Source organism: Phacochoerus africanus, chromosome X (assembly GCF_016906955.1).
Source record: "Phacochoerus africanus isolate WHEZ1 chromosome X, ROS_Pafr_v1, whole genome shotgun sequence".
Taxonomy (NCBI): domain Eukaryota; kingdom Metazoa; phylum Chordata; class Mammalia; order Artiodactyla; family Suidae; genus Phacochoerus; species Phacochoerus africanus.
In genome coordinates this window covers 54,170,188-54,190,966 of record NC_062560.1, presented here as the reverse complement: position 1 = coordinate 54,190,966, position 20,779 = coordinate 54,170,188, and the positions used below count along the sequence as shown (strand labels likewise).

The 20,779-nt window shown below is 34.3% G+C and overlaps 1 protein-coding gene and 1 pseudogene across 1 annotated transcript; both read left to right on the top strand.

Moving 5' to 3' along the window:
* The first annotated feature begins 505 nt into the window (after positions 1-505).
* Positions 506-2,226, top strand: LOC125118457 (tigger transposable element-derived protein 1-like; annotated as a pseudogene).
* A 2,885-nt stretch (positions 2,227-5,111) lies between these two features.
* SPIN4 (spindlin family member 4) lies at positions 5,112-6,566 on the top strand. Its single transcript, XM_047765390.1, has one exon. It carries the CDS (start codon positions 5,518-5,520, stop codon positions 6,265-6,267), a length of 750 nt encoding a protein of 249 aa, XP_047621346.1. The 5' UTR covers positions 5,112-5,517; the 3' UTR covers positions 6,268-6,566.
* Positions 6,567-20,779: the final 14,213 nt, after the last annotated feature.

Genomic DNA, 20,779 nt, shown 5'->3' with positions numbered 1-20,779 from the left:
ACAACAGGAACACCTCAAAATTGTTTTAGATATTCTAGATACCATTCATGTCCTTATAAATCTAAGAAAAATCCTATGTATTTCTATGAAAAAAAACTTGCTCCAATTTTAATAGAAATTGCACTAAATTTACAGATTAATTTGGAGAATTAACATCTTTTTCTTGTTGAGTCCTCTAATGCATGAACACAGTATATCCTTTGGTTTAATCTTTTTAAATTTTTTCCATTAACATTTCCAATTTCCCAAATGCATGTCTTGTACATGCTTTGATAGATCTATATCTAATAATTTTAATTCATTTATAATATTATAAATTTTAGCTCTTTTATTATTGTTGTGAAGCACCACAAATAGCAACTATGTAAGATGACAAACTTAATGGATAAATGTGTGTGTTTTTCTGCTTCACCAACTGGCCAATCTCTTGTCTCTCTCCATTTCCCTGGACCTCCCTATCTCCTGAGACATAACAATATTGGATAGGCCAAACAATAACCCTGCAATGGCCTCTAAGTTTTTGAGTGAAAGGAAGAAATATATCTCTCACTTTAAAACAAAAACTGTAAATGATTAAGCTTAGTGAGGAAGGCATATCAAAAGCTAAGACAGACCAAAAGCTAGGCCTTTTGAACCAAACAGCTGCATTGTGGTTGGAAAGAAAAACTTTTTCAAGGAAATTAAAAGTGCTACTCTAGTAAACACACAAAAGGTTAGAAATCAAAGCAGCCTTATTTCTAGTATTGCGAAAGTTTTAATGGTATGTATAGAAGATCAGACCAGTCATAACACTTCCTTAACCTAAAGCCTAATCTAGAGCAAAGCTAACTTTCTTCAATTCTATGAAGGCTTTGAGAGATCAGGAAGATGCAGAAGAAAAGCTTCAGGCAGCAGAATTCAGTTCATAAGTTTTAAGGAAAAAGCCAACTCCAAAATAACAAAGTACAACATTAAGCAGAAAGTGCTGATGCAGAAACTGTAACAAGTTTTGCAAAAGATCTAGCTAAGGTAATCAATGAAGGTAACTACACTAAACAACAGATTTTCAATGTAGACATAACAGTTTTACATTGGAAGAAGATGACCTCTACGACTTTTATAGATAGGGAGAAGTTAAATGTCTGTCTTCAAAATTTCAAAGGACAAAATTTCTTATTAGGGGCTAATGCAGCTGAAAACTTTAAGCTGAAGCAAATGGTCATTTATTATGAAGAAAATTCTAGGGCCTTTAAAAATATGTTAACTCTACTCTTCCTGTGCTCTATAAATAGACTAGCAAAGCCTGGATGATAACACATCTGTTTACAACACGATTTACTGAATATTTTAAGCCCACTGTCGAAATCCAAAACCTGGTAAAACATTCCTGATCATTGACAATAACCCTTATCACTCAAGAGCGCTAATGGAGATGTAAAATAAGATTAATGTTGTTTTCATGCCTGCTAACACAAAATCCATTCTGTAGCCCATGGATAAAAAAGTAATTTTGGCACTCAAGTCTTACTCTTTAAGAAATATATTTCACAAGGCTATCTATACCCGCCATGGGTAGTGATTACTTTGATGGTTCTGGGCAAAGAAAATTGAAAATCTCTTAAAAAGATTTCACCATTCTGGATGCAAATTAACTACATTCATAAGTCATGTGAAAAGTTCAAAATACAAATATTAACAAGGGTTTGGGAGAAGTTTATTCAATCTTCATGGATGATTTTGAGGAGTTCAAGACTTTGGTGGAGGAAGTAACTACAGGTATGGTAGAAATAGCAAGAAAGCTAGAATTAGAAGTGTAGCCTGAAGACATGACTGAATTGGTACACCCTCATAATAAAACTTACACAAATGAGGAGTTGCTTCTTGAGGATGGTAAAAAAGGTGGTTTCTGGAGATGGAATCTACTTCTTGTGAAGATGCTGTGAAGATTGTTGAAATGACAGCAAAAGATTTAGAATATTTCAAAAACTTTGTTGATAAAGGAGTGACAGGTTTTGAAAAGATTGACTACAATTTTGGAAGTTCTGCTGTGGGTAAAATGCTATCAAATAGCATTGCATGCTACAGAGAAATCATTTGTGAAAGGAGAGTCAATGGATGCAGTAATCTTCATTGTTGTCTTATTTTAAGAAATTGCCACGGCAACCCGAAACTTCAACAGTCACCACCCTAATCAGTCAACAACTATCAGCATCAATGCAAGATCCTTCACCAGCAAAAAGATTGTGACTTTTAAAGGATCAGATGATGGTTAATATTTTTTACATATATAATGATTTTTATTTTTTTCCATTATAGCTGGTTTACAGTGTTCTATCAATTTTCTGCTATACAGCATGGTAAGTCAGCTACACATACATGTATACATATACAGTATAATATATACATTGTTTTTTTAAAAACATAATGTTATTGCACACTTAATAGATTATCTCATAATGTAAACACAATGTTTATATGCAATTAGAAACCAAAATATTTATTGCAATATTCACTTTATTGAAGTGGTCTGGAACTGAACCCACAGTATTTCCAAGGTATGCCTGTGTTGTAGTTGATGGTGTTCTCCTTATCATTTTGAGACTTATGCACACATATTCACAGGGTCAGTAATCTAGGTGTTTGGAAAGGATAAAGAAAACTGCTATGGGAGATTTAAAGTAACCAGGACTATAGTCTTCAGAGGCTTGTATATGACTACTTGTTTCATTTTGAAGGAGTTCTTTGGATTGGAGCAGGACAGCTGAAACCACTTATTTATTCATTTAACAAATACCTACTCTTTGTAAGGTACCTGAGATAAAAGATAAAAGTCCCTTCTTGGATGGGTTTATAGTCTAGTGCGAAGACATACAAAGTAAACATTATATCTTAGTGTGGTAAGGCCCACTGAATCCATAATACTAGGGAAAGACTTAAACATCAGAATAATGGTTTTAGAGAAGACAGGATATTAGAAATTCTTTGTCTTCTCAGGCTGCTTTGTAAGGTTGTGAGCAAGAATTCCATTGAAGTATATTACCAAAGAGCTTGAGTAAAATGTGTGCCCTGCATGTGTGTGCATGGTAGGTGGTCTTATCCCACCCCTCAATTGCTTTTCTAAGCAAAAATAACTTGGAACATCTTGGTTAGGGGAATTTCTGGGGGGCATTATTTGTGGAATATAATGACAATATTTACACATACTCACCTGACTTTCAGTGTGTAGGTTGTGTGTGTGTAAGTAGGATATATATATATATATATGAATATGTGTACACCACATTATTCTAAAGAGTTTGGAAATGCATGTTAGTATGTGTAGTTTTCTTGCTTCCTTGAAATTGCTTCCTTGGAATTACTTTCTTATAATATATTATTGGATAGTTATCCCATCTCCAAAGTCTTTGGCCTGGGAAATATGGGGAATTGAAGGATTCACACATATTCTGCCCAATCAGTTATTAAATGGTATGAAGACTAAGTTCTTCTGTCCCTGCCTTGGAAGGTAATGAAATGTGGAGGTAGACAGTATTGCTACCTTTCACATCTCTTCCCTACTTTCCTATATTTCCAGGTGAATTAATGGCCTTTTTAAATGATATGAGGCCATGTCTTCTCACCAGTGAAGAGAAGAGGGATAAGAATGAGGAGTCTAGACATCCTCTGTTTTTATTGCCATCTTGTAAGTAGGATACAGGGATAAACAATTTACAGACATTTTCATTTAATCCTTGTACAGCACTATAACTTGATATAGGTGACATTATGGACACTTTCTTTATCTTTCAGATTTTCCATATGTGCATGTAGCAGTTTTTAAATCAGAAAACCCACAAATATATACTACAAAAAACCTTTCATTTTTTTCTCTATCTACAAAATTGGAATCACCACACATTGTTCTTATATGTAGATCTCCATGTCATTAAATATTCTCAAAAATGGTTTAACTAGGTCAATAAATCCATATATGAGGGTAAACTAGTTTTATTTGTTGTCACAGACCATTTAGGATAAAAAATGTAAGATCTATACAGAGGAACATTATGTAACCATTAAGAATAACATTTTCAGAGTATTTAATAACACTGGAAAATGCTCATGGTATGAATTCAAAAAGAAGCTATAAAGATATGAATTCTGCTCCCAATTTTTTTTTTTTTTGTCTTTTTGCTATTTCTTTGGGCCGCTCCCGCGGCATATGGAGGTTCCCAGGCTAGGGGTCAAATCGGAGCTGTAGCCACTGGCCTATGCCAGAGCCACAGCAACGCAGGATCCGAGCCGCGTCTGCAACCTACACCACAGCTCATGGCAATGCCAGATTGTTAACCCACTGAGCAAGGGCAGGGATTGAACCAGCAACCTCATGGTTCCTAGTCGGATTCGTTAACCACTGCGCCACGACGGGAACTCCCCCAATTTTGTTAAATACAAGCACAGATTTATTGAAAGAGAAATCAGGACTATTAACATTTTGGTGTATATGGTAAGATTAAGGTTAGTTTCAGTTTTTATTTCACTAAACTTCAGAAAATCTTCACAGCGTCAGTACATGTATTTTACATCCAGAAAAAAAATATGTATATATATTTTAAATCAATGGACATGATCAGATATAAAATATAAAGGAGAGTTTGGATCAAGATGGTGGGTTATACACTGCTTTTACTTACCATGTCTCATAATCCTTAAACTGAAAAAAAATAATTTGTACGTACAAACTCCGTGTATATATATATGGGTGTGTTGAATATTATTTTTTAAAAGGCTTTGGGAGGAATTCCTGGAAGATAGAAAGCAGATGGAGAGGCTGTGAAGGAGCCTGGCGGGCGACAGGCGGCCAGAGAGAAGGAGGAGGGGAGCGGGCCAAGCTGGCTTGGGTTTGAGGGAAGCGGGGGAGGAGGGGAGGAGAGGGGCGTGAGGAAACGAAGGAGTGAACGTCTTTGTGGACAGAACGGAGAGTGCACACTAACCCTCCCAGCTGCTTGGCTGAGCGGAAGGCAGAATGGCGGGGGCGGGGCCGAGGCTCTGGCGGGTTTTGAGGAGTCGGGTTCCTAAAGCGGCAAAAACCCTGGCGCCAGAGCTAGGCGGAGCAGAGCAACATTGCGGCTTTGGCGCTGCAGCAATCCCTTTTATCCCTTTCCCGTCGTCTCCTCCTCCGTCGCAGTTCTGCAGCCACAGCACGATTGAAAACAGCTAAGTGGTCAATTCCGGGACCTGGGGTTGGGAGTCCGGGCGGGCGCAAGGCAGCGGGCAGTACACGCGAGCCCGCCATCTCCTGTGGCAACTGCCACAAGCTGCAGATACCTCTCTCAGCGGGAGAGAAAAATACTGTCAAGAGGCCCCCGCCGTCCTAGTGCCCACGGAGTTCGAGCGTTTCTGCCAAGCCTTGGTGAGAGCCTTGCCTTTGAGAAAGAGAGGAGAACAGACAGGAACTCGGAGATCACGAAAAAAAGATCGCATATTGGATAGTGTTGACGTTTTGTCAGCTAAATCTAGCAAGTGGCCACGTTGCAGAGCCTCCTTAAACCCGGAGCCATGTCTCCCCCAACTGTGCCTCCCATGGGCGTAGATGGTGTGTCCGCCTACCTGATGAAGAAAAGGCACACCCACAGGAAGCAGCGGCGCAAGCCCGCTTTCCTCACCGGTCGGAACATCGTGGGCTGCCGCATTCAACACGGCTGGAAGGAAGGCAATGAGCCTGTGGAACAGTGGAAGGGCACCGTGCTGGAGCAGGTTTCCGTGAAGCCCACTCTCTACATCATCAAATATGATGGTAAAGATAGTGTGTATGGATTAGAACTGCACCGAGATAAAAGAGTTTTAGCGCTAGAGATCCTTCCTGAGAGAGTGCCAACTCCTCGCATTGACTCACGTCTGGCAGATTCCCTAATTGGCAAGGCTGTGGGCCACGTGTTTGAGGGTGAGCACGGTACAAAAGATGAATGGAAGGGCATGGTCCTGGCGCGAGCCCCCGTGATGGACACTTGGTTTTACATCACCTATGAGAAAGATCCAGTCCTTTATATGTACACGCTGCTGGATGACTACAAAGATGGTGACCTGCGCATCATTCCAGATTCCAGCTACTATTTTCCTGCAGCAGAACGGGAACCTGGGGAAGCTGTCGACAGCCTCGTGGGCAAGCAGGTGGAGCACGCCAAAGATGATGGGTCCAAGAGAACTGGCATTTTCATCCATCAAGTGGTGGCCAAACCATCTGTCTACTTCATTAAGTTTGATGACGATATTCACATTTACGTCTACGGTTTGGTGAAAAGTTCCTAATTCATTGTGCTCTTGCAAAACTTGTGGAACTATTAAATGTAAAATATGTCGTGTGAACTTTTGAGAACAGTTTTGGTGTCAGAGATTAAAGAACCTATTATTACTTACTGTGCCTCCAGATCTTGCATTGACTAGTTCCACAGTTTTGCCCCAAGTATACGTTGGTACTTTATTGGTACTTTTGTTATTGCCTTGTTTTGTAATCAAAATTTTAAATCGGGTGCTAATAGAAAATTGAAAAGCGCTCACAAACTTTGGAGCAATGAAAAACTAAAGAAAAATGTACACACACTATATCCTCCTCCTCATTTCCTTTCCTTACCATTTTTTTTTTCTCCCCAGGTAACAAGTGTAAGAACATAATGTATATCCTTCCATGATTTCCCTATCCTCTTAAAGTTTGTTTCAGTCTTTTCTGTAGAAATGGCAAGTCATATTTCTCTGTAATTTCTTTTCTCACTTGACATAGCCTACTGATCAATAGCTACAGATATGTTTCCCTCTGGAATTTACTTTTGTAAATGGTATAAAATAGAGGGCCAACTATACATTTTATTTGCATTTGGATACCTGATTGTGCCATCACATTTATTCAATAAATCACCCATTTCTCCTCTCCCTCTATCTCTCCTTCTCGTCCTCCCTTCTTCTAACAGCTGCATACACAGTACATATTTATGTACCAAAAAGGTACCATATATGTATCATTCCATTATTGATGGTCTTTATTTTTTTCATCATGGCACTGCTACAATACATACTGGTGCTGTTATTTCTATAGGGTAGCTTCCAGAAATGGATGCTTAGTAGGTCTGTATTTAATTTTAAAAGATACTACAAAATTATCATCCAAAATAAAAACACTCATTTTCCAGCATCCTCTCCAGCACTCTTTAATGTTTACAAATATGAATGGTGAAAAATTACATAGTATTGTTTCTTTAACTGACAAACTCAATGATTTTTTTTGTTTGTTTTACTATTTAGATTTTTATCTTTCATGATTTGCCATTGCCTGTACTTTGCTCAATTATCTATTGAGTTTTTGATCTTTTCCTTATAAGTTTGTGGGAATTGTAACTGTATATACTATGTGGTGAATATTAATCAGTTGTAGCCCATATGCATTGTGATTTTCTCCATTCTATCATTAATCTTGACTTTACTGATGATGTATTTTACTTTACAGGTTTTTAAAAAATTTTAAATAGACTTCTATTTCCTTTTCGGTTTTTTGGCTCCCTGTCTTTTTCAGCTGAATGCCCCCACCCCGAGTCATACAAATATTTGCCTATATTTTTCCTAAACATTTTTATTAATTTTAAGCTTTAACTGTTTGACCCATCAGGAGGGATTTATTTTTTAATTTTTTATTATACTTTATTTACAATGTTCTGTCAATTTCTGCTATACAGCAAAATCCAACTATACATTTTGTTCATATTGGATACCTGATTATGCTATCACATTTATTAAAGCACCCATTTTCAAGTTCCTGAACCAGTATCACATTATTTTAATTGTACTGGCTTGACCATAAATTTTGGACTCTGGTAAAGCAAGTTTCTCCTCATTTGTTTTATTTTTTTTTCTTTTCTTCTTTTATAAAACTCATCCTAGACATTTTTTCTTTCATATTAAAATTGGAAGCATTCCTTCAATGTTTAAAACATTGTGATGTCTTAGAATTATATTAAATTTCTACATTTTTACTTAGATTATTTTAATATTAACATTAATCATTAATACTCAAGAATTTTGATACATCGTTACAATCTTTTGGTTTTGTTTTTATAATGTTCCTTATATAAGTCTATAGCATCTGATTAAATTTATTTCTAAGTATTTTTACCGTTTTTGTCACATTTTGACATTTTAAATTGGGTATTTTTTTCTCCTCATTCATACTTTTGGCAATATAGAAAAACTACAGGGTTTTTTCCCTTCTATTTTCAGCTTACTAAATCCTCTGAATTACACTGAGTTTCTAAAATAGAATGTTTTGGACTTTCTAGCTATACAGTCATCTCACCCACAAATATAGATAATTTTATCTCTTATAATGTTTATATTAATTGTGATTACATGAACTGGGTTCTCCAAAACTATATTGAATAATGATTATGACACACATGCCTGTCTGGTTCTTAATTTTCATGGAATTGTCTTTAGTATTCTCTATTAATATGATATTTTCTCTTGGTTATTGATAAATAGTCACTAACCTTTAACATGTTTAGGGAGTTTTCTTCTACTCCTGTTTTACATAACATCATTACTAAAAGTGGCTCCTGAATTTTATCATATATCTTCTCAGCATCTATTGATAAAATATTATGATTCTTTTCCATTAATTTGTTGACATAATGAATTAGAGTGGTAGGTATTTGATGCTGAACCAGACTTGTGTTTCAGAAATAAATCCTACTTGGTCATGGTATAATAATCATTAGATATTAGTTACCAATATTTTATTTTGTATTATTACATTTATATTACAAAGTGAAATTGTATTTTTAAAGTTTTGTTATTAAAATTGTACTATCTTTAAAAATGAATTGGTGAATTTTCAATCATTTTACGTGTTTTAGAATAGTTTAAATAGCATTAGAATTGTTTGTTCTTTAAAAATTAGCTAGTAATGAGGTGTAAAAATAGTCCATTCCTGGAGACAATTTTGTTGATAGATCTTTAGTCAGCTTTCTTATCTCTTCAATGCTAATTGCTTTATTCAAGCTTTCCAGTAAAAAATAATGTATATTCCATGTGAAATACAAAGCTTAAAGTTTTTATTACCAAGCTTCTTGATTGTATTACTCAGATGCTTTATGTCCTTGTGTGTTGCAATGCATATGTCCTAGATATGTTCAATTCTTAAAACATTATAATAAAATCATCTTCCATAACTATTTAAATTTTCTTTATATCTTATTTATTTTGAAAAATTAAAGCATGATATGGAAAGCATGAATGATAAAACAAACATCTGCTTACATTTACTCAAAATTAACAAATGTCAACCTTTTTGGCATATTTGCAAAACATGTTTCCTTCCTCTTTAGAGGCAGATATATCATTAATTTAGTGGGAATCTTGCCTATGTTTTATTTTTTTATTTTTAAAGTTTTTTATTTTTACTTTTTTGTCTTTTTAGGGACACTCCTGTGGTGTATGGAGGTTGCCAGGCTAGGGGTCAATTCGGAGCCACAGCTGCCAGCCTATGCCACAGCCACACAAGATCCGAGCTGTGTCTGCAATCTATCCCACAGCTAACAGCAATGCTGGATGCTTAACCCACTGAGCAAGGCCAGGGTTTAAACCTGCAGTCCTCACAGATACTGGTTGGATTCCTTACCGCTGAGCTATGATGGGAACTCCTTTGCCTATGTTTTATATATTTAATGCAAATATAACCTTAGTCAATAATAGTATTGCTTTTTGTGCTTTAAAAAAATTTCAACATGAAATCATGTGACATTTTTTGTAGTTTTTGTGGTAAGGATTTTTTTTCTTCCAATTGAGAAATGGACTGCAAAAAAAAAACAACCAAGAACACTGATCTTAGAATCCAAATTGCTATTCTAGGTATTCACCATTCATGACACTCAGGGAGGCTTGGCCATAGCCACAACACAGACAATTGATTGAAAAAGACAAAATTTCAGCTCCCAAAGAAATTTTATCCTAACTGTGGAGAAATAGATATCCACCACCCTCTCCTGACCTCAAGAATGGAAATAATCCTTATATCTTCTTGTGATAATGTTGGAACTATCTCACTTTCTGACACTCAGGACTAGGACTGGCTAGCCCTAATCCCCGCACTGTTTTAAGAGCTTGGGACATAGCAGCAGACAAAACAAAAATTTCCTTTCTTAACACATGGTCTTTTATCTTTCGACTAACATTCAGATAAATAACAAAGATATAAGGTAGCTATAAAACTCTACAAAGCAAAGTAAAAAGAATGTGATAATACCACTAAAGGGTAAGAAGTGAATATGTATCATAAAGCAAACTATATAGTTTGTCTTCAGACAATATTTAGACAATAAAAACAAAATTTTACATATATATATATATGCTTCGAGTTCCTGCTCTCTCACTAGGCCCCAAATCCTGAATCAACATTAAATTCTTCCATGATCACATTGGTTTTTAACATACAGTAATAGAGAGAGACTTAACCCTGGCCTAGAACCTAGAGATAGAAAATTGAACAATCTAAACAAAATCCCTGCTCTCTTAGAACATATATCCTAATGTGAAGGAATAGCCACTACCACTTTTATATCCCTTAGGCCTTATATTATCTCATCATGATTTGGAAATATCCCACAGCTTGTTAAATGAAGCAAGGTTTCACTCTGGTTCTAACTTTGTTTTAGCAGTTAAGTAAACAGCCATGAGCAAAATATAAAATTATGTCTTAGTAGGAGGAAGGCAGAAAACAATCTTTCTATTCTCTTGAAACTTATATTCTATTGGGAAGAGAAGGACAGTCATCCCCACCTCCTTGGGCCACCAGTCTAGAATTCAGTCTTATATTGTTCCATGGTGATATCAGATTTCTCTCACATTCTGGCACTAAATCAGAGGCTGGACAACACAATGATTATGATACTATTTTAGGAGACAGAAATAACCATAAACAAAATCCTTGATCCCATAATGCTTACAACTTAACATCATGCTGGGTGGAGACAGATTCCCATCTTCCTCCTCCCAACATACTTTATACATATACAAGGCTATGGAGATTGTTTTTAAAAAACATAAAGCAGGTTAAGTAAAATGGCAGAGTAAGGTATTGGGCATGCTATTCTATATTTGAGGATAGAGAAATCCTCTCAGAACAGATGGCATTGAGTAAACACCTGAATAAAGTGAGGGTGCAAACCATGATGCTGATGCCTTGAGACAGAATGTGCCTAGAGGTTTGTGATAGCAGCCTAGTGTGGCCAGATTGGAAGTTAGCAAGGAAAAAACTTGGAAGAAACAAAATTGGAGTTTATTAGGGGCTAGATCCAGGTACACTCTTATGAACTATTGTAAAGGATTTAGATTTTAATATGAGCAAGATGGGAAGTTGTGTGTTCTTTGCAAAAATGTGACAATTGTCTCTGTATCACTCATTAAAATACCTCCTTCATCATCAGACAATATTTCACTTGTGGTTGGTCTCCTTTGCCCCACTGGACTATGGGGCATTTTTTTCTCTCTGATATCCCTAGAGAGCTCTTCGCCTCTGATGTATCCACACCCTGGCTCTGCCAGCTTGCTAACTCTTGACTCCTGGCTTTCTTCAGATAAGGAGATTTAAGAGACATGAAGTCAACTGAATATTCAAGCTTCCATACCTCTAGAATTCCACCATATACTCTTGAATGATGTGGTGGAAATACAAGATACTGGGACAAATAATTCTAGCTGAGAGGTTGCAATAAAAATTCATACAGAAATTTGTAAGCTAACAATTTTAGAAATGACTATTGAGGGGCATTGTGAAGAGAAATTAATACAGTGGCTGATTAACTATGTAAGGAAAGACCTTCAGGATTATGAGTTATCTGTGAGGAGTTAAGGTGTGGGAATGGACAATATTTTGGGCTAGTCAATTTAAAAGAAAAGAAACCATAAAATAAAGGCTAAAGTTATAAACGTAGGTGTAAAATGATGTTTTTTTTTCTCTTTTAGTCTGTATCTGAACAGGCTCCAAACACATGAATGAGATACAGAATGTCTATATTATCCATTTTTTGACAAAGAATTTTTTTATAAAGATAGAAAAATGTTATCAATAAATTGGTTGATTATTTTACTGAACTGCTTAATTCTAAGTATGTTTCTAGATTTATTCATTACTGCTTAAGCTCTATTCAGGGCTTTTGAAAATTAAAAGAATTCAATTTCTTTCTTTCACATATTTTCCACATTCACCCTTCATTTCTTGTTAAGCACTCATACCATAAAATGTATAGACTCATTTTTAAAGACATCTTCTAGCTACATACATGCATGCCTCTCACAAATCAGGCTTTCTGCTATAGTTGCTTTGATTAGTACTTGTTTACTTTACATTTCATTTATTCATAGAATGAAGCAAAATGTGCAAGACACTTTTCTAGAGGCTATGTTGGGATACCATGATGAATAGTTTATGATATTTTATCTTTCAAGTATCCTTCAGACCAATAACAAAGACATAAGGTGGGTATAAAACTCTACAAAACAATGTAAGGTGATATATGTTATAAAATATCATGACAGGGTTAGAGGCGTGCATATGTACCATGCGAATTCAGCTGTATTAGTGTATAGTCAGTGTTCTCCAGAGAAACAAAGACAACAAGATTCATTCATTCATTCATTGTAGGAATTATCTCATGTGATTATGGATGCCAAGAAGTCCCATGACTTCTCTAGGTTGAGGAGGTCCATATGCAATCATTTATCCTGCACTTTAGCAAGTAGAGGATCCCTGAAAAAAAAAAAAATATATATATGCTTTTTAGTGCCACACATGAGGCATATGGAAATTCTCTGGCTAGGGCTTGAATCAGAGCTACAGCTGCTGGCCACAGCCACAGCCACAGCAATGAGGGATCTTAGCCACGTCTGTGACCTACACGACAGCTCAGGACAATGCCAGATCCTTTAACCCACTGAGCAAGGCCAGGGATTGAAGCAACATCCTCATGGATGCTAGTCAGGCTCCTAACTGCTGAGCCACAACAGGAACTTCCAGATCCCTGAATTTTAATTGGGTTTGTTTTTCACCCTCTTACATGTCTTATTAATGAGTGTAGAGAATTTGCTACTTCTTGATTACTAGTTCAAAGCCACATAATGTCATCAATGTAATGGACTACTATAATATTTTGCAGAAGGAAAAGGTGAACGAAGTTACCTGTGAACAAAATTATGACAAAGGGATGGAAAATTGTTATACCTCTCAACAGTATTCTGTAATAACCTATATGGGAAAAGAATCTGGAAAAGAATGAATATATGTATATGTAGAACTGATTCACTTTTTTATACACTTGAAAATAACACAACATTGTATAATCATTCCTGATCTTAGTGTAAAAGCTTTTGGTCTTTAACCATTGAGTATTATGTTGGCTATGTGTTTCCCTCATATGATGGCATTTATTATGTTCAGATTTTTTCTTTTGAAATTTAATTTGTTCAGTGGTTTCCATGAAAAGGTGTTGAATTTTGTTGAATGCTTTTTCTCAATGAATCAATTGTATGTTTTCTCCCTTCATTCTGTTAATATGGTATATTACCTTAATTTTTGTATATTATACCATTCTTCAATTCCAAGAATAAATCTCACTTGGTCATGGGGTACAATCCTTTTAATATGCTGCTGAATTTGGTTTGCCATCATATTGTTTAGGATTTTTGCTTCAACATTCATAAGGTATATTGGTCTATAGTTTTATTTTCCCTTTTAGTGAATTCGTCTAGTTTAGATATTAGAGTAATGCTGACCTCATAGAATGAGCTATAAAATCTTTTCTCCTCTTCAATTTTCTGGAGAAGTTTGAGGAGGATTTGTATTAATTCCTCTTTAAATTAATTCTTCATTCAATTAAACCACCAGGTCCAGGACTTTTCTTTAGGGGGATTTTTTTTTTTTACTACTACTAATTCAAACTCCTTGCTTGTTATAGGTCTATTCAGATATTTTTCTTTTTCATAACTGAGTCTTTGTATGGATTCTGTTTCTAGGAATTTTTCCATTTATTCTAAGTTTCCCAATTGTCAGTGTACAATTATTCATAGTACTGATAATCCTCTGTAGACATATGGAATTGGTAGATAAGTCCCAGTTTTTATTTTATTAAGGTTAATGTTATCTTTTTATTTTAGTAAGATTAATGTTCTCTCTTTTATTCATAGTCTAATAATTTATTTTTGATCTTTCCAAAAAGCAATCTTTTTTTTTTTTTACTAAATTTCTCTACTGATTTTCTATTCTTTCTTTTTTATATCTGCTCTCGTATTTATTTCCTTTCTTATGCTATATTTTTTTCTATTCCTTTAAATTGTAAGGTTGGGTTGTTGATCTGAGATCTCTCTATTTTTGTAATTAATCTAAAAACATTTTTTAGCATCATTTTCACTGTGTCCCATAAGATTTGTTATATTCTGTTTTCTTATTAGTTTGTCTTAAAATATTTTCTAATTTTTTATGATTCCATTTTTTGATCCATTAGTTGAGTGTTTTGATTAATTTCCACAAATTTATGAATGTTTACATTGAACTTCTCTTACTCATTTCTAACTTTATCCTGTTGTGGTTGGAGAAGATATTTTGCATGGTATGTATTTTTAAAAATCTATTGAGACAACTTGTGGCCTAACATACAGTATCTCCTGGGAAAAGTCCTGTGTACACTTGATAATATTGTATATGCTATTGTTGCTGAGTAGAGTATTCTCTATATATCTGTTAGATCTAGCTAATTGTGTTAATTCTTGGACTCTCTTAATATCTCCTGTCTGGTTCTTCTAATATTATGAGTGAAGTATTGAATTCTCCATTTTTTAAATTGTAGACCTGTGTATTTTTCCCTTCCATTCTGTCACTTTTTGCTGTGTATATTTTTATGGTTTGCCTAAATATATTTATTTATGATTTTACATACTCTTGCTGTTTCAAACCTTTTAAAAATATATGATATCCTTTTTCTCTTATCATTTTTGACTTAAAGTCTGTTTTATATAATATTAGTAGAGCCCCCTGCTTTCACTTCTTTAATAGTTGCATGAAATGGCTTTTTCCATCATTTTAATTTCAATTTATTTTTGCTTTGGATCTCAAGTAGATTCCACTTGTAGATGGAATTTAGTTGGATCATGTGGTTTAAGGCATTATTTTAATCTTTGTCTTTTGATTGAAGAGTTACAGCCATTTATATTTAAATTACTAATAGGGAAAGACTTAGTTCTTTCATTGTTCTGCTTGTTTCTTAGAGAGTTTATAGCTTTTTGTCCATTATTTTTTGCATTACAGTGTTCTTTGGATTTAGTTGATTTCTGTTAGTGAAGTGTTTAAATTCCTCTCTCATGTTATTTTGTCTATATTGTTTTTTGTTTTGGTTACCATGAGGATTACATTTTAATATCTTAAAGTTATACTTATTTGAATTTATACCAACTTAACTTCAATAATATACAAAAACTATGGCCTTTTAGAGTTTTATGCCTCCCCTTTTGGTGTTTTCTATCACAAAATTACATCATTATCCATTGTGAGCCCCAAAATATAAATTGATAATCATTTTAACTGCATTAATCTCTTAAGTAGGAAGCAAAGTGTGAAGTTACAAACCAAAGTTACAGTGATACTAGCGTTTAGAGTTATATCTATTTGTTTTTATATGTATTAGTTCTTTATGACATGTAGAAAACAAAAAGGAGTTACATATCATTGTTACAATAATACTAGTTTTTACTTTTATTTATATACCTTTCTTTATTCATTCACCTCCAAGTTACTATCTAATATCCTTTTATTTTACACTGCAGGGCAAGCAAGTATAGTGGTAACAAACTCTCTCAGCTTTTGTTTTCTGGGAATCTCTTAAATTCTTCTTTATTTTTGAAGGAAAGTTTTTACCAGATAGATATAGGATCCTTGGTTTACTTTTCTAGCACTTTGAATATATCAAGCCACTGCCTTTATGTCTCCAAAGTTTCTGATGAAAAATCTGATGATAATCTTATGGAGGATCCCTTGAATGTTATGATTTTCTTTTCTCTTGCTGCTTTGAAGAGTCTCTATCTTTGTGTCATGAAGTTCAATTATAATATGCCTCAGTATGGGTCTCTGTGAGTTTACCTTACTCAGAAATTGTTGAGCTTTTCCAATGTTTATATTTATGCATTTCATCAGATTTTTCAAGTATTTATCTGTTATGTCTTCAAATAGTCTCTTCTCTTTTCTTTCTTGCTTCCCTTCTGGGACTCCCACAATATATGTATTGATTCCCTTAGTAGCCTCCTATAGTGTCCTTAGATTTTGTTCATTTTTCTTCAATCTTTTTTTTCTTTCTGTTCCTCAGACTTGATAATTTGCACTATCCTATCTACAACTTCATGAATTCTTCCATATGCTCAAATTGGCTTTAGAATCCCTCTAGTGAATTTTTAATTTCAAGTATTGTATATTTCAGCCACAGAATTTCCTTTCAATTTTGTTTTTGTATTATATCTTTACTGATATTTCCATTTTGTACTTTTTTTTAAGGCTGCACCCATGGCATGTGGAAGTTCTCAGGCTAGGGGTTGAATCAGAGCTACAGCTTCTGGCCTACACCACAGTCCCATAAATGCCAGATCTGAGCCATATCTGCAACCTACACCACAGCTCATAGCAATGCTGGATCCTTAACCCACTGAGGCCAGGGATTGAGCCCTCAACCTCGTGGTTACTAGTTGGATTCATTTCTGCTGAGCCACTACAGGAACTCCCATTTTGTTCTTACATTGTCTTATTGACTTTCTCCACATCTTCCTTTATTTCTTTGATTGTCTTTAAGATAATTATCTAAAATCTTTGTTGAGTATATCTATCATCCAGACTTGTAGGAACAGTTTTATTTTTTCCCTTTGAATGAGTAATATGTCCCTGCTTTTTTATACCTGTGATGGACTTGTTGAAAACTGTACATTTTAACATGACAATATGGTAACTCTAGAGATCAGATTATCTCCTTTCAAGGTTTTCAATTCTTCTGTTTTTCTTTATCACTGGCTTTAAAAAAATATAGGCTATCTCTGTGCCAAACATCAGTGTGAGGTGCACATTTAAGGTCTTCTTAGATCTTTTATGAGCCTTTTACTTGGCATGCATGGTAACATTCTAATTTTATTATATATGCAGTTGTTTATGATGTTATAGTTTTTAATTTCTAGATCCCAAGGGAAGAAAAAAAGGGGAAGTGTTTTAACACTTTAAATATCCTGGAAGTCACTCAGCTTAATGGGAAGGAGCTTGCAACAATGAATGGAGGTTCAACAACCATTGTCATCTATATTTTTGTCTTATCTCCATGATCACCAGCAGCAATCAGAGTACAGTTCCCCAATATTTGAAGGACAGGGTCTTTTTTGGCCATTCTGAATTTCACAACCTGCCTATAAACTGGATCATGCACATCATCCTTCCATGGGGCTTGGGGTGGATTATTGGTGGTTTCTCCTATGCTAAGAGTTCTATTGAGCAAAAAGAACCACATGTCACCATTCAAGACTTCATCTGGAGATCTCAGTCTTTCCAGATTTTCCACCGTTCCAAAATAGTTATGTCAGAGTGTGTCAGTGAAAGTGTTTTCTTGGTGGAGTCAGATTCCTCATGCATCCTATACTACTATCTTCCCAGAAACCTCATATTAATGCTTCCTACATTTTTAGCCTGAGTTCCACACTGGATAAACAGAGATTTAGCTATGTGCTAGTTCTCACTATAATGCCCAGAAACTTTAGAACAAGCAGGTACAATAATTTTTATTATGTTTTACTTTTATTGAGAACCAGTGAACTAGTCCCCACACTGGCAATGCAAGATATTTGGCTTCCAAATTTAATCCACTCTTGTTCCTGAAAGGGGGTGTGTCAAGGGGGAAAATAAAATAAATATAAACATTTCTGAAGTTTTAAGGAGATTTTTCCTTTTTTTTTTTTTGTCTTTTGTCTTTTTAGGGCCATACCCATGGCATATGGAGGCTCCCAGGCTAGGGGTCTAATTGAAGCTGTTGCTGCCAGCCTATGCCAGAGCCTCAGCAATGCCAGATCTGAGCTGCATCTGCAACCTACACCACAGCTTATGGGAACACCAGATCCCCAACCCACTGAACAAGGCCAGGGATTGAACCCACAACCTCATGGTTCCTGGTCGGATTTGTTTCCACTGCACCATGACAGGAACTCCAAGGAGTGTTTTTCTTGATTCAGCTTCACTTGATTGTAGTAAAGTTTCACTGTTTTCAAGAGTTCTAATGAAATTGCTTCTCAATTTCTATTTGTTGCTCTCTTTCCATGGAGGAACTAGACATTTGAGCTCCGTTCTCTGCCACATTGTTGATGTCACATTCTCATTTGGTTTTAATTTACATTTCCCTGAGAACTAATCATGTTGAGCATATTCTCATATGATTATTGACTCCTTTTTGTCAAACAACTCCTTCAAATCTTTTTCTCCCACTTTTATTGAGTTCTTTGTCTTATTACAAATTTATTGTAAGATATTTTTATATATTCTGAAGACAAATTATTTATGAAATAGACATATTGTCAATTTTTACCCTTGTCTTTGTGTTATTTATTTTGTAATGCTGTATTTCAAGTGGGAAATGTTTAAATTGGATCAACTCTGGAGTTTGCATCGTGCTGCTCTCCATGCATTTTCGAGATTTGAAGTGATGTGTATATACTGAATTGTTTGCCATTATATAATGCTCTTCTTTGCCTACAGTAGTATTTTTTTTTGTCTTAGGTCACTTTTGCCTCTTACTAATGCAGCTAATCTCATTATATTTGGGGTACTGTATATATTTTCCTATTCTATTTCTTTCAACCTGTTTGTGTCTTTTAATCTAAAGAATACTTGATATAAATAGCATATGTTTGGATAATTTAAAAAATCAATTCTACCAAACTTTGCCTTTAAATTGGAGTGTTTATTTAATTTTTATTGCAGCAATATTTATGATAGCCAAGATATGGAAACAACCTAAAAGTCCATTGACAGAGGAATGGATGAAGAAGATGTGTTACATATATACAATGGAATATTATTCAGCCATAAAAAGAATGAAATGATGTAATTTTCAGCAACATGGATGGACCTATAGATTATCATACCATATGAAGTAAGTCAGACAAAAAAGGCAAATATCATATGATAGCAATTATATGCGGAATATAAAAAATGATACAGATGAAGTTACTTACAAAACAGAAATAGTCCCATAGACTTCAAAAGCAAATTTATGATTACCAAAGTAGAGAAATTGGTGAGAGGAATAAATTAGGAGCTTGAAATTAATATATACAAACTACTGTATATAAAATAATCAATAAGGACCTAGTATGTAGGGAACTCTACTCAATATTCTATAATAATCTATATAGGAAAATAGTCTGAAAAATAATGAATATATGTATATGTACAACTTAATCACTTTGTGGTATACCTGAAATGAACACAATATTGTAAAACAACTATAATCCATAAAATAAAATTAAACAAAATAAAATAAAATAAGATAAAATAAAAAGTTAATAACAAGAATCTACTGTCTAGCACAGGGAACTATACTCAATATTCTGTAATAACTTATAAAGGAAAAGAATCTGGAAAAGAATAGATATGCATACATATGTAACTGAATCACTTTGCTGTACGCCTGAAATTAACACATTGTAAATCAACTATACTCCAATATAAAATAAAATTTTAATTTAATGTAATTATAGGTAGGATAATATTTATCACCGTTTTTCTATTGAATTTGTAAATATCTTATTTTTTAAGATTCACCTACACCTTCATTAATATATTTTGGTATTAAAAAGATTTTCTAATATTTTTTATTTCCTTGTAACCTTATTTATTATGTATTTTCTTTAGCTTTATTGAATTAATATTGATGAATAAAAGTTGTATATATTTTACCTGGTCAAGCATTTTATTACAAAAATAATATGGAAAAATATGGCCTATTTATCTAAGTCAATGTATTTTTTACATTATTTGTGTCTCTCAATCACACAAATATATGTTTTTTGTCACAGTTGGGAAGGTGGGGCTGAATAAATGTTCTTTCCACTATATTTGTTGTACATGGGCTCTAAATCACACTTAAACGATTCATTTGCCAGAGGTGAAGCAAATCTTCCAGAAATTTCCCTCTGATGAGCACCTTATTCCATCCCTTCTTCCAAGGCTTACTGCTAAGTAATGTCTAAACTGCCATTCTAGATATGTTAATCAGATGGCACAGACCTTCAATTTCTGTATTTTCCCCAGGGAAATATATCATTTGGGAAAAGGAAAGAAAAATCTATTAAAATTTTATCCATTTTGAATGGTTAAGAATCATATAGTTGTTTTACCAAAACTAGTGTAAATATGTAAGATGTACAATGTGATGTTTTGCTATATATATATATATGCATTGTAAAATGATTGCCACAATCAATCTACCATAATCCATTACCTCATATACTTACCTTTGTGTTTGTATGTGTAACATTTGAGATCTGTTCTCCTAGAAACCTTTTTGAAACTTAGTAAATATATTATTATTAGTTATAGTCATGCGATGTACAATAGGCCCTCAGAAATTATTCATTTTATAATTAAAACTTTATAAACTTTGACAAGTATCTCCCTTTTTACCACAACCTGCTCACATACTGGTAACTACCATTCTACTCTCTATTACAATAAGATCAACACTTTTTTTTGACATTCCACATATAAGTGAGA